Below are 13,925 nucleotides of genomic sequence, written 5' to 3'. Positions count from 1 at the left end.
GGTTAGTTTAAAGATCTTTTAATTAAAAGAATAATCCAATTTTGGGGGCAGCAAACTTTTTAAAAACAAATTTTTTAATCCAGTTTACCAATTGTGGGGAAAGTTCTATCTTAGAAAAAGTTCTCCCGCTTCTCTTAATTGAACCCCATCAAAAGTGGGGTTTGCTTTCCCAACCAGTTTCACTTCCATCTTGTCTGGGTTTAGTTTCAGTTTGTTCACTTTCAGCTATTTAACCACAGCAGTCAGGCAGCGGCTCAAGACATCCACTGTGTCACCCAGGAATTTGGATAGTGAAGTATAGAGCTGGGTTTAATCCACATATTGATGACATCCAATTCCAAAGCTATGACTAATTTCTTCTAAAAGCTTTACATAGAGATTCAATTACTTTGGGGGTAAGGTTGCATCCTGTGGAACTCCACAAGATAATTCCCACACTGAAGATAGCTGGTCACCAATAGCAACCCTTTGAGTCTGTTCCCCTTTCCTCATATGATTTATATTAATAAGCTTTATATATTAATAAGATTTATATTAATAAGCCTACACCCAGTACATAAAGGGCTAAACAGAGGTTTGTTCTTTTATCATAGTATCTCTGCCAGTTCTAGCCTGTTACGAACTTGCTTTTATTGCTTTCCTGAGAGTGTCTGTGTTACCAGGTTATTGGAGACAGAAAGTAACCAGTCAAGTCCTGCTCAACGCACTTCCAAAAGACTTCAACAGAAGAATTTAGAGAACACCTCTCCTTGTCATCGGATGACAAGATCTCAGGCTGCCAGGATTTCACATGCTTCCTGTAAAACAGCAACGATTGACTTAGCCAGAGGACGGATACCATTAGTAGAAATTAATAACAATGAGAGGCTTAGTGCAGAGTTACAGATTCAAAAAATAGCAGTTCAGAAAACTGAAAAGGCTGCTTTGGCCAATGAATCAACATTGGATGGCGAGTTCCATAGAGAGAAATTAAAACCTTTGTCTAAAGCTTCTTTGCTTGTGGCACCAGGCACCCCTGAGACTCAAATAACTAAAGAGGGTCGGAGTGCATGCAAGCTGAAAATAGCAAATGCTGCTGTTGTAAAAACTACTGCAATTGAAGAACCCAGCCCGCAAGCAGAAGATTTACTTGCCCAGCAACCACAGAAGAGCCAGGCTTCAGAAACCAAACTTTCACATAAGTTAAATGAGACTGCACGGATATCCACAGCTCTGAAAGCAAACAGTAACTCTGTGCGCCGAAGTCTGATGGGTAGAACTTCCCTGAATAAAAGCTCCCTCGTACAGAGATGTTCACTGGCTAGCAAAAGAGGAAGAGCAGTCCAGAAATCTGCCTACAGGACTATGTCCAAGAAAAGCATTGCTCGTGAGCAGTCATCCGTTTGTGGACGAGTGAGCTGTAAGTTTCTGTTGTGGAAGACTGTAGTATCTTTCTCACCCCAACACCAGTTTATTTTCATCTGATTGTCCATTGAGATTTTCCAATGCGGAAGAATTCCCCCCACCCGCAGTGGAGCTATCTTGATATTGTCAGGGCAAGTACTCTGTGGTGATTTAGGATATTCTCATAGGAAGCCCATTTTAAACTTAGGAAATTTTAAAACATTGGCCAAACTTGGCCAAATACAGTGAATGGCTGAGACAGCTCAGTCCATGTATGTTTAATTGAAACAAGTCCCACTTCCAAGTAACATGCATAGGATTTAAGCATTTCTGGATAAGAATAACTGCACTTATATACCACTTTTCTAGACAGATTAGTGCCCTGCTCAGAACAGTGAACAATGTCAGTGGGGCTGAGAGGAGTGGCTTACCCAAGGCCACCTGCTGAGCTCATGGAAGTAGTGGGATTTGAACCAGCAGAGTGCTGATCCACAATTCAGCCATTTAATACATAGGTGGTTAGGTGGGATAGAAATGCCAGAAAAATGCTTCCCTTGAATGGTAGAAAGTACTTGGAAGGTTATGTGGTGGAAAGAATTAAACCCTCTAAAATTCTTGAATCCCTTTATTTCAGGTGGCTTCATCCTACTAAAATTATTCTCCTCTGATTTGTAACAACTTTGAACACACTATATTCAAGCTCATGCATCAGAATATGCTAAGCTAAATGTGAATTGTGCTTGAAATACCTACTTGCAGGTATTATGTTGGCTAAATATTTTTGTATGGGCTCCCAGTAGGTCTGCCATCTCTGCTTCTAGATAGCAAACCCCTCTCTTGTTCTTAGATTTCAGAGCAAGTGGCAACACTTAATTTTTTTTCGGTGAGTACAGGCTAAAGGGTCCCATGCTTGTTGGTGGTCACTGATTGCCTTAATATTTTCAGTTGCTTTTTGGAAATGGTTGAACATCCAAAGGAAAGGGGTCTGATGAAAGAAGGCAGCCACCATGTCACCTCTCTGTGTGTTCATTATGCTTGCCACTCCAAGGTGTCAGCTTGCGATGACCCATACCCGGTTATAATGCTGACAATGATCTCCTGAGATTGCCACTGGATTTTTTTTAATGAATTACAAGGTCTGTGCAAGTGCAAATATTGTTTCTGTTTATGAAGTTTGGTGTAGTGGTTAAGAGTGGTAGGACTCTAATCTGGAAAACTGGGTTTGATTCTCCACTCCTTTGCTTGAAACCAGCTGGGTGACCTTGGGTCAGTCACAACTCTCTGAGCTCTCTCAGCCCCCACCCACATCACAGGGTGATTGTCATGAGGATAATAACACACTTTGTAAACTGCTCTGCGTGGGCATTAAGTTGTCCTGAAGGGCAATATATAAATTAAATATTGTTATTGTTAACACCACCACCACCCCCTTTTTAACTTTGGATTTTTCTGCAAACCTCAAGATTTCCCCCAAGCTGGTAGAACCCCTCCCCACCATCTGTAGATGGCGCCATTGTTTGGAGTTTTTCATCTGCACTCAGAATTGAATGTCAAGAGATGATGTACAGTATGAGGTTCTCTCTCTGCAGATGTTTAGTTTTGATTACATGCCAATCTGTGTGTCTTCTTCAGGCCGTGTTTCTTTGGAGAAAATAGTGGTTGAAGAAATTATTGAATCTAGGTGAGTTCAAGTTCTTTGATTTAAAAAGCTAGGAAGTTCCTATTTGAAAGCATGGCCACTGTTGAAGTATTGCATGATCTTCTGCACTCTTTAATATGGAACAAATGTAGAGTGATGCTGTTTTCATTGGAGGTGATAAATTTGGTCATCATGTGCCATAGGAGTTTGAAATTGTGCTGTTGCCTCTAAATATTGCATATTTCTTTTTTTCTCCCTAGACCACAGTTGGATCCTGCTGCCCATTCTCAAGAGGCAAGTTCTGTGAAAAGTAATGAGAACCCAGAGAGATGTACTGCAGAAACGTATAGTTTGAACATGTCATTTGTCTAATGCAGGAATGTAGGGCTACTTGTTGGGTGCAGTTTGGAGTATTTCAAAAAAATTCTTAAATTTTGAACAACTCAAGAATTCTTGCAATGCAATTCTAAACACTGACAGTCTCCTAAGTCAGTTGAAATCAATAGGCTTAGAGTGTAATTCTATTTATGATTGCACAGTTAAAGACCTTTATGTTCTACTTTGTTTTAACCTGGGATTTTAAGTTACATTTCCTGTATGTTGCTTTTAATTTGACAAAGTCATCTAACTTTATTAGACAGTGATGTTACTGTAAGTTTCCAGATGTAGAGCACATGCCTGTCTTTGGAAACTTGGTGGACACTTATGAATAATCATTAGGTTTATGGGAAGCTCAGCAGAAAATATCAGAACATTCCTTCTCAAATACAGGTCTAGCTTACCTTATTAAAAACATGTCTGTCTATTATAAGCATCCCATTCTACTGTTGGTCTCTGTCTCTTGCCCGTTACTTATTCTTGCCACAGGTATTAATTTGTTGTATTAAGCTCTTTTAGTTTATCTTCAGCCACTCTAAAACAGGCCTAGAAAATGCTGGGTGCCAGGTCACCATTGCAACCTAAAGTTAGTTCATGATGCCACAGTGGCACGTCATCCTGTTACAGAGTTTAAGAGGACAATGACAGAAAGGGAAGTCGGCCCTTAAAAGGAATGTCCTGAAAAACTTCTAGCACAGAGTGAATTTGGTTCTAGAATAGAAGCTGTGCTGCATACAGTAGTTGCTCATTCTCCTTTATTGGGAACTCCTGCTCTTTCCTGCCATAGCTGGGGGAAAGCTAAAGGTAGGCAGTGGGTGGCTCTGCTTAATGGGCAAAGGTAAGAGATTTTCCCCCAAGGGTGGGAGGGGTGGCATAGAAACTTGCCCTGGAGAGAAACCAACATGTCTTTCAATCTTCAGGCCAACTTTCAGTGATATTGGAATCATTCAGAACACAAATTAATGGATTGTGTGTCGTTTTATATTTGCTAATTAGATATATAGGATAAGCATCTGGATTTACTGAATCACAGAGCCAGATTTGTGTAGTGGTTAGGGTTGGACTAGGCTCTGGTTCAGATCCCAACTTTGCCATGGATGCTAATTATTGTTCACTTGGGACGTGGCTGGGTGTGTGCACATGTGCATGCTAGATTTCATGTTCATCTGGCAGGCAGAAGAAAGTGATCCCATCTGTGTGCACAGGAGCTTCATTATTTGAGCAGAGGGAAATCTTAGTTCAGTGCTCCTTTCCTCTGCCCAGTAGGTAAAGCACCGGAGCTTGGCTTTGTGCCTGCTGTGGGAAAACTATGCAGCTCTAAGTGTGTGATTCTCTAGTATTGTTGAAGGAAATTGATGTTCAGCCTTTTCAGTGATAAGATTTTTGCCTCTGGGTGTTTGCTTATAACAATATCCAGAGTTTGTTTTTCCAACTGGTGAGCCTGGAAGGGGAACAATTTACAGGACAAGGTCAGACCAAATGTAGTTGTCACTGTTGCTCTAATGTGGTTCTTGAGCACACTTAGCCCTCCTTTCCTAAAGCAGCAAGAAACTGGTTGGCTGATGAAGACATTTAATAGACAGTGTAGAGCCCTTCTGGCCTAGAAGAGACACTTTTATACTGTATGTTTGGGGAGACATCTCCATATGCAACTGTATAAATGATCCTTGGCTTACAGCTACCGGTGGTTGGTGCATCAAGGTAACTACTGGTAGTTTCACTAAGTTGGGTTTCACTCAGTTGGGATGAGTGCTAGGTACTATAGAATGGTTTATTCATTAGCAAAGTAAAGATAGCCATGAATGCAATACCAGTATCTACAACTGTAAGGTGGCCCTATTCAGAAATCATCTGACAGTAGTAGTGTAAGGAACATGAATGAACATGGAGGGCTGCCTAGAATACCATAGAGATAACTCCATAGAAAAGGAGATTTTTGCTCCTCACCTGGTGCTATCACTGTGTTTTACTGTCCAGGGCTTATGTTGAGCTATGATCACTTAAAACGTTTGCAGTCATAGTTTGCTCTTATTGCAGGGGCTTAATGTGCTGCTCTTTACTACAGGTTGCAGATCAACTGTGTCCTCATTCTCCCAAAGTCCCCAGGACTGCAGCTGTTGAAGAGCAGCCAGAAGAAGAAAGCAAAGGTAAGTGCACCAGGAATGCCTGGAAGGATGAATTACTGGGAAGACACCCTATGAAACCCATGAAACATTGCAAGGAAGAGTGGACAAGCTGATGTTAAAACAATTTTATGTGCAAGATGCTAGCTTGATGTGCATAAGCAAGGATAAATATCTGTTCTCTGCATTAACATGGCCCTGAGAGCCTGCTCTTGACTGACAAGACTCCAGTTTAAAACTGTTCAAGTCCAGAAGACAGGGCTGCACCTGTGAACAGATCAAGAAAAGAGCCGGGGGGGGGGGGATTGGGGCATTGTGGAAAAATATTTTATGAGACTTAATGAGCTCTATATGTTTCACCTAAGCTTTGTCAGAGGTTTCTCTAAAAATATAGGCAAGTCTGAAAAACAATGAGCATTTGGATCATTAAAAACCACACATTTGAAAGTAAATTCTGGAAAGAGTAATAACTGCTCTTGTGAGCGAAATTGTTAATATATTGATATTCCAGGAACTGGAAACCAGTACATTATTATGTGAACCAATTATATATTTCATCAGTGGTCCATTATAGGAACATACTGTAGAATGAGCATTATTGGAAACAGTTCTTAAATGAGAGATACAGATGTGCATAAGTTAAAGTTGAGTATAGCTAAGCAGTATAGTAACATTGATAGAAAGTTCTCATAGCAGTTAACCTTCAGAGAAAAGAGTACAGATAGAACAGAATTTTTATCTCATAAGTAGAACTCCAGACTTCTATCCATTAGGGGCAATCAAAGTGTGTGCCCCCACCCCCTGGCCAAAATAAATCTAATTGGACTTTGATCTTAATGATGTAGAATCCTAACAAAGTAGGTGTGAGAATTTAAGTTTTAGTTTTCATATCTGCAAGCATGCATTACTCATTGTTCTCAGGGTCCCACCCTTGAGAAAAGCAAGATTTGGGTCCAGTAGCACCTTAAAGCCCTACTAGATTTCTATCATATGAGCTTTTGAGAGTCAAGGCTCCCTTTTGGAGATGCAAGAAGTGGAAAAAGGAAGGAGTCCCTATAATCAGGCAGAAAGTGGGAGGTGTGTTGTAAATTAGAGTGGCAGGAAGCTAGCTACAATGCATGTTGTAGTTAGCTTGATACAGCATGGGTGCAAAGTGCAAACAATTAGCATCTGTAGTGTGATTAAAAATCCTATGTCCATATTCAACCCTGGGGGAGTCATTGTTCCAAATTTGTAAATAAACTCAATTTCTGCGATCTCACTTTGTAATGTTCCTTTTAAGTTTCTCTGCTTGAGAACTCCTACTCTTAAATCACTGATGGAATGCCCTAGGAGATTATTATTTTTTTTAAAAGATTTTTTATTTTTTTTATTAACTACATTGACTAACAATACAGAGGGAAAGAAAGGGGGCAGGGGAAGGAAAGAAAAAAAAACAGCACCATATAACAACACTACACTACACATAATGCTTTCCCTTCATACTGCCATTATTAAAGAATTAAAACTTTGTATGATATTGATGGAGTGGTTGACCTTGCAAAATACAAATTACAATTCAAATTAAGTCTTCCTCCCCCTCCCCTGGGCCTCGGACGCAATTCTCTCTGAGCAACTGCAGCCGCAGTGCTCGTTCCCTCCCCCCCCCCCTTCAGACTTCGCCTTTTCTTCTTGCTTGGTGTCTTGCTGAAATTCTTGATTTTTGTCCTCAAAATCCCTTAGTTGATCTTCTGATGTTATCTTGTAAGCTTGATCTTTATAACTGAACCAGATACCTTCCGGAAATAGCCATTTGTACTTTATTCCACGTTCCCTCAGAAGAGCTGCGGGCTTTTTATACTTAAATCTTCTTTTCCGAACTAAAAATGGGACGTCCTTCAGTATCTTGACTTTATTACCCAGAAAGTCCAGATCCGCATTGTATGAGTTGTATAGGATAGTGTCTCGGATCCTTTTAGATGAAAAATCAATAATGATCTCGTGAGGCAGCTGACGCTTCGCTGCATATTTTGAAGAAGCCCGACGGACTTCCAAAATGGCGCTTTTTACCTCTTCTTTAGTTGCCTTCGCGGGTGTCCCCAATAGTTCCGAGGCCAGACCCCATAAATCCTCATTTTCCTCCTCTTTCACGTTCTGGAGGCGCAAAATTGTCTGTGTTCTTGTCTGTGTTCGTTCCACTTGTAGCCCGATCAGCTGGTTCTCCACCAGCTTTAACTCTTTATTCGTTGCCCTCACGAGTGACGCATTTTCCCGGGCAGACTTCTCTGCCCCCCCCCCCCCCCGCTGCTTCCTTAATGGTTTTCACTTTGCTCTCAATTAAGCCCACCCTTTGATCTGTTTCATTCAGTTTGTCAACAAAGGGCTTTATGGCTTCGATAACCGACCTCTTCACCAAGTCCTCGAGCGACTCTCCTTTCCCCTGCAGGGCAGCCGAAATTGACTTGCCCAAAGCGGGACTCTGCTTTTTCGCTGCCATTTTAGGGGGGGGGGGGCGCCAACCAAATTCTGAAACTCAGCGAGGGGGAAGAACGAGCCTTCTTAGCTTCAGATCCCACCACTCCTTCACGTGCGCTTGTAATAACAGAAGAGATTTGCTTACTTGCAGGCTTCCGCCTAGTTCTGCTCTTTGCCATTTTCCATGGCCCAGCAGCACTCGAGGTGCCGCGCACGTCTGCCGGCCTCCATAGGGACAAACGGGCAATTTACCCCCCGCATTGATTTTCGGGGGGTTCTTCCCGCAGCTTCCCGGACCCTGCCTCCCTCACTGGGAGTCCTGGGGGCTAATCTTCGCAGATCAGCCGCCCGGTCAGGCTGCTCGGGCGGTTCCTCCCGGACCTGCGGAGAGGAGCGTCCGACATGGCTGAGAAAACGAAACCAAATCTCGGAATGCCCTAGGAGATTAAAATGTTCTCCCACTGTGATTTTTGCCCTGGGAGATTAAAATGTTCTCCCACTGTGAAATATTGTAATTTTTGTTATCAGATTTATGTCTATTCTTTTGTAAAGGGGCTGACCTGTTTGTCTGATACAGGGAACTGAAGAGAATTGTTGGAGCTTGATGGCATATATAATGTTGGATAAGGAACAAGTAAAGGAGCCTGAAGTGGCATAGTTGGTGTTGTTATGTCCGGTGATTGTGTTGGAGTGAATATGGGGGCAGAGTTGGCATCCTGGTTTATTGCAGGCTCTGATCCCAGAATTCATGTCCATGTTGGAAAGTGCATTGTTGTGAGTGAGGAATTGTTTAAGGTTGGGGGGCTGTCTGTGGGCAAGAAAAGGTTTGCCTTCCAATGCCTGTGAGAGAGCAGTATCATTGTCCAGGATAGATTGCAGGTTATGATGTATTGAAGTGGTTTGAGCTGGGAACTGTGTGTGACTACCAGTGGTGTTCTGTTGTTCCTTTTGGGCTTATCTTGCAGCAGGTCATCCCTTGGTATTATTCCGCTTCGTTGATCTGTTTTCTTGCCCAACAAAGAATCTTAGAAATTGTATTTTATCTTTTAAATTTAAGATGGATAGAATAAGGGATGATGTGTGATTTTTATTTCTAATTACATTGACATCTCCTGTTTTTTATATCATTGTGATCCTTTTTTAATTATTTCAAGTGTGATTAGACTTTCTGTTCTAAGCTCTTTGGAAGAAGAGTGATATATAAAAATGTAATCTCCAACAAATTAGACCATGCCATAAGTATGCACATTTGGAAAGAGGTAGGAGAAATAAAATAATTTAGTTTGCTTTCTTAAGATACGTAATTGTTTTCAGAATATGAATACATAGCTAAACATTCTGTGTAATCTACTGCATTGTGGTATGTGTTAATAAAGCAATTCTTAATAATGAGTAGAGATGGGCATGGAACAAAAAAACCCGAACCACGTGATTCATGGTTTGTAGCATTCTACACAACATCGAACCACGAACTTCTGACCTTTTCCCACTTCATGGTTCATTGTTCTGTGGCATTTCAATTGCCCTGCACCAGCTGCTGAAGCCGCTGTGCAGCGTTTGAAACAGACAGCCCCTTTCTTCTGCTGCCTGGCAACAGAAGAAAGAAGCTGTCATTTCACAGACCCCGCGCTGGAACCGGCACGGGGTCTGTGAAATGACAGCTTCTCCTGTCATTTCACAGGAGTTCTGTGAAATGTCAGTGTGGGGTCTGTCAGTTTTGCAGACCCCACACTGTTCCAGCGCGGGGCCTGTGAAACTGACAAACTGACAGCCCGGGAAGCAGGAGAAAGAGGCTGTCAGTTTCACAGACCCCCACACCAGTTTCAGCCCATCAGCTGAATCCTGTGCAGGGTCTGTGAAACCAACAGCTCCTTCCTCCTGCGCAGGAGCTGTCACAGACCCTGTGCTGGGTTCAGCCGATGGGCTGAAACTGGCGCAAGATCTGTGAAACTCTGAACCTGGCCACAGAACAGCTGGAAAAATTCATTTGTTCCGTAAACACGTGTTCCCATGGAACGCGTGTTTCAGTGCAAACTAACCTGCCATTCTGTACAGAATTTTGTTCCGTGGTTCGTTTTGGGCCCATCTCTAATAATGAGTAATAACTGTGCTAGGATGGCACTATCTGGAGTTTGCATAAGTGGTAAATGTCTAGGTTAATACCTGTGGCATAAAGCTTCTCTGATAATATAATATGCCAACATGGGTTGGCTTCCTTACTAGCTTTCCATGCTCTTCTCAGGATACTTAAGGGCTAGAAGCTTCCTATTAAAATATTGCAAGGTTTAGGCTATAAATGTGATAGATTCTGTGCATTCTCCTTCAGTGGGTGGGGTGGGGGGGGTCATCCTCTATGTTACTCCTACTTGCTCCAAGGCAGGCCTTATGCTAATTAATCTGATCCTTAAGAGAACCAGTAGGGAAAAGACACACCCCACTTGCCTTTTTGCTCCAGATTTGCTTAGCCAGTTCTTTCTTGCAGGCCAAAAAGAAGAGCAAGTGAAAGATTTATTTCCCTGCTAACTAGGCTAAAGGCAGTTATAAAATCAACTGCCTTGGCTGCCTCTAGCTGTAAAAGTGATGCTAATCTGAAAATGAAATGTTGGACTTACTGTGAATCTCACTTTATTTGTAAGCTGTCTGAGTACACTGCTTTGGTCTGTGCAGTTAAGAACATCTTATTCAGCACTGATTTTTTTTTTAAATTATTCAGCACTGATTTTTTTTTTTTAATAAAATTTTATTGGAATTAGAATCATTTGATTTCACATTACAATCAATTCCCGTTTCCCAATTTCTAACCCCCTCCCTTTCCCCCCTTTTTTGTAGACTTCCAACAGTTTTCCAACCCTTTGTCCCTTTTCCCTTACTCATTTTAAATTCATCTATCTAACAAACATATACTTTCCCTTTAATCTAAGCAATAATTCTTTAACTATTTTTAACACTCTGTACCCTATCTTTAAGTCCCTTCTTCCGTATTAGACAAACAATTTGTCCCTTTTTTCATAATTTCATAATTTCCTGGTTTCAAATATTTCTATAAACCATATACCATATAAACCATATAATCCATGCATTCATATAAGTCAACCAATTTAACTTATATTCTGTATATTACTTTTTCTACATATCTTGTCTTCATTCTACTTTAGTTATATTTAATTATATTATTAATTTCCTCTTTCTTTAATTATACATCTATATAACTATCGTCAAAAGTTATCAATCAATTTGATCCATATATTTCTTCAGGTAGACTTATTCAGTTTAACATATTACACGTTTATACCAGAAACAATATTAATTAGTCGGTCCTTATAGTTAGTTATTTTCTATCCATATTCTATATATTTTTCTATATATAACGATCTAACAAGATAACTGCTTAGACATTTTCATTTCTCTCTCTACCCTCCGGTAAAGTCACCCCCCTCTACATTTTGTCATGTTTCAATAGTTCTCAAACTGCCACAGTTCTCCTCCCACCTCCCATTTCTTCAACACGTATTGCTTCAGCTTCTCCCAGTCTGTGTTGAACTGTCCTGGGTCCAGATTTCTCAATTTTCTTGTCATTTTGTCCATTTCGGCCATATACAGCAATTTGTAAGTCCAGTCCTCAATAGTTGGCACTTCTTGTACTTTCCATTTTTGCGCATACAAAAGTCTGGCCGCCGCTGTCATGTAAAATAGCAATGTTCTATATTGGGCTGGAATATTCTCCATTCCCAAGTTCAGTAGCAGGAGTTCTGGGTTCTTATTGATTTGAAATTGTAGAATCTCACTTATTACTTTTATTATTTCTCCCCAGTACTGCCTAGCTACCTCACACGTCCACCACATATGATACAGAGAGCCCTCATGTTTTTTACATTTCCAGCATTTATTAGAAGTGTTCAGATTCCCTAGCGCAATCTTCTTTGGTGTCTTGTACCAGCGATAGATCATTTTGTAAATGTTCTCTTTAATATTAGTACACGTTGTAGTCTTCATTGTGTTTTTCCACAAGTGTTCCCATGCCTCCATTGTTATTTCTTTGTTAAAATTTATGGCCCACTTCACCATTTGTACTTTAACTATTTCATCTTCAGTATACCATTTCAACAGTACTTGGTATACCTTGGAAATTTCCTTCTTATCCTCTTTTAAAAGTGTCTGCTCTAATTCCGAATTCTCTGTTCTTATGCCTCCCTTTGCACAGTCCGAATTGTAGAGATCTCTGATCTGCCTATACTGAAACCAATCATAGTTGGGTGATAACTCGTCCTGTGTCTTTATTTTAAGTTTGGAAGATTCTATTCGGGTTATCTCCTTATATGTTAAACACTGTTGCTCAGTATCGACAGCTCTCGGATCTATTACTTCATATGGAACCACCCACATGGGGGTTCCTTCTTGTAGAAAGTCTCTGTACTTCTTCCAAGTTGCAAATAGGCTTTTCCGTATGTAATGATGTAAGAACATAGAGTTCACTTTTACTTTATCGTACCATAGGTATGCATGCCATCCGAATATTTTTTTATATCCCTCTAGGGCCAATAATTTCTTATTCTTCAGCGTCATCCAGTCTTTCAGCCACACTAGGCAGATTGCATCATAGTAAAGTCTTAGATTGGGCAGTTGCATTCCGCCTCTTTCCTTTGCATCTTGTAAAACTTTCATTTTCACTCGAGGCTTCTTGCCTGCCCAAACAAAGTCTGATATTTTCCTCTGCCATTTTTCAAACAGCTTAGAGTCTCGGATAATTGGTATTGTCTGTAACAAAAACATTACTCTTGGTAACACGTTCATCTTAACTGCTGCAATCCTTCCCAACCATGACAAATTCAATCTATTCCATTTGATCAAATCTTGCTCAATCTGAGTCCATAATTTTTCGTAGTTATTTTTGAATAGATCTATATTCTTTGCAGTCAGTTCAACTCCCAAATATTTCACCTTAGTTGTTACTTCACAGTCCGTTATTTCCATTAACAGTTGTTGTTTTTGCTTAGTCATATTTTTGCATAGTATCTTTGACTTCTTTTTGTTAATATAAAACCCTGCCAAATCTCCGAACTCCTTGATCTTCTCTATCACTTTTGGCATATTCTCCATTGGGTCTTCCACAATTAACATTATATCGTCCGCAAATGCTCTGACCTTATAAGAAAAGTCTTTTATTTTTATTCCGCGGATTTCTTCATCTTGTCGTATTTGTATCATCAGTATCTCCAATACCAAAATGAATAACAGCGGAGACAACGGGCAACCTTGTCTTGTTCCTTTACTTATAGTCAATTTCTTAGTAGTCTCATCATTCACCACAATTGCTGCATTCTGGTCTCTGTAGATTTCTTTAACTGCTCTTATGAATCTTTCTCCCATTTGTAGCTTTTCCATAGTGGCAAACATAAAGTCCCAGTTCAAATTGTCAAACGCTTTTTCAGCATCAACAAAGAAGAAACCAACCTCTTTGTCACAACGCTTATCATAATACTCAATAGCATTGATCACTGTCCTTAAATTGTCTCTGATTTGTCTACCAGGTAAAAAACCTGCTTGTTCCTCCTCAATAACTTCCGAAAGCCATCCCTTCACTCTCTCTGCCAGTATCTTCGCAAAGATTTTATAGTCATTATTAAGTAAGGATATGGGTCTGTAATTTTTCACATTAGTCAAATCTTGGCCCTCTTTGGGGATCAATGAAATGTTAGCTTCCTTCCAGGTATCTGGAATCCCTTGATCCTTTAATACTCCATTGATCACTTCTTTTAGGAATGGTACCAGTTCGTTGGCCATTGTCTTATAAAATTTGGCTGTAAGTCCGTCTGGCCCTGGCGCCTTTCCCAAATTTGTTGATTGTATTGCCATTTTTATTTCCTCATCCGTTACTTCGTTGTTCAGTCTGTCTCTCCACGCTTCCGAGATTACTGGGAGCTTCATTTTCTCCAAATATGTCGCTATTG

General features: G+C 40.5%; 1 protein-coding gene across 3 annotated transcripts in view; it reads left to right on the top strand.

Moving 5' to 3' along the window:
* INCENP (inner centromere protein) overlaps positions 1–13,925 on the top strand; it is a 32,982-nt gene that overhangs the window by 6,532 nt on the left and 12,525 nt on the right. For all 3 annotated transcript variants that reach the window (XM_054971815.1, XM_054971816.1, XM_054971817.1), the window contains exons 4-7: positions 663–1,399; positions 3,016–3,064; positions 3,283–3,316; positions 5,466–5,547. In XM_054971815.1, coding sequence (XP_054827790.1) covers positions 663–1,399; positions 3,016–3,064; positions 3,283–3,316; positions 5,466–5,547 — 902 coding nt within the window. The remainder of the gene's footprint in view (positions 1–662; positions 1,400–3,015; positions 3,065–3,282; positions 3,317–5,465; positions 5,548–13,925) is intronic.

Source organism: Eublepharis macularius, chromosome 2, assembly GCF_028583425.1.
Source record: "Eublepharis macularius isolate TG4126 chromosome 2, MPM_Emac_v1.0, whole genome shotgun sequence".
Taxonomy (NCBI): domain Eukaryota; kingdom Metazoa; phylum Chordata; class Lepidosauria; order Squamata; family Eublepharidae; genus Eublepharis; species Eublepharis macularius.
This window is presented reverse-complemented; position numbering and strand designations above follow the sequence as displayed.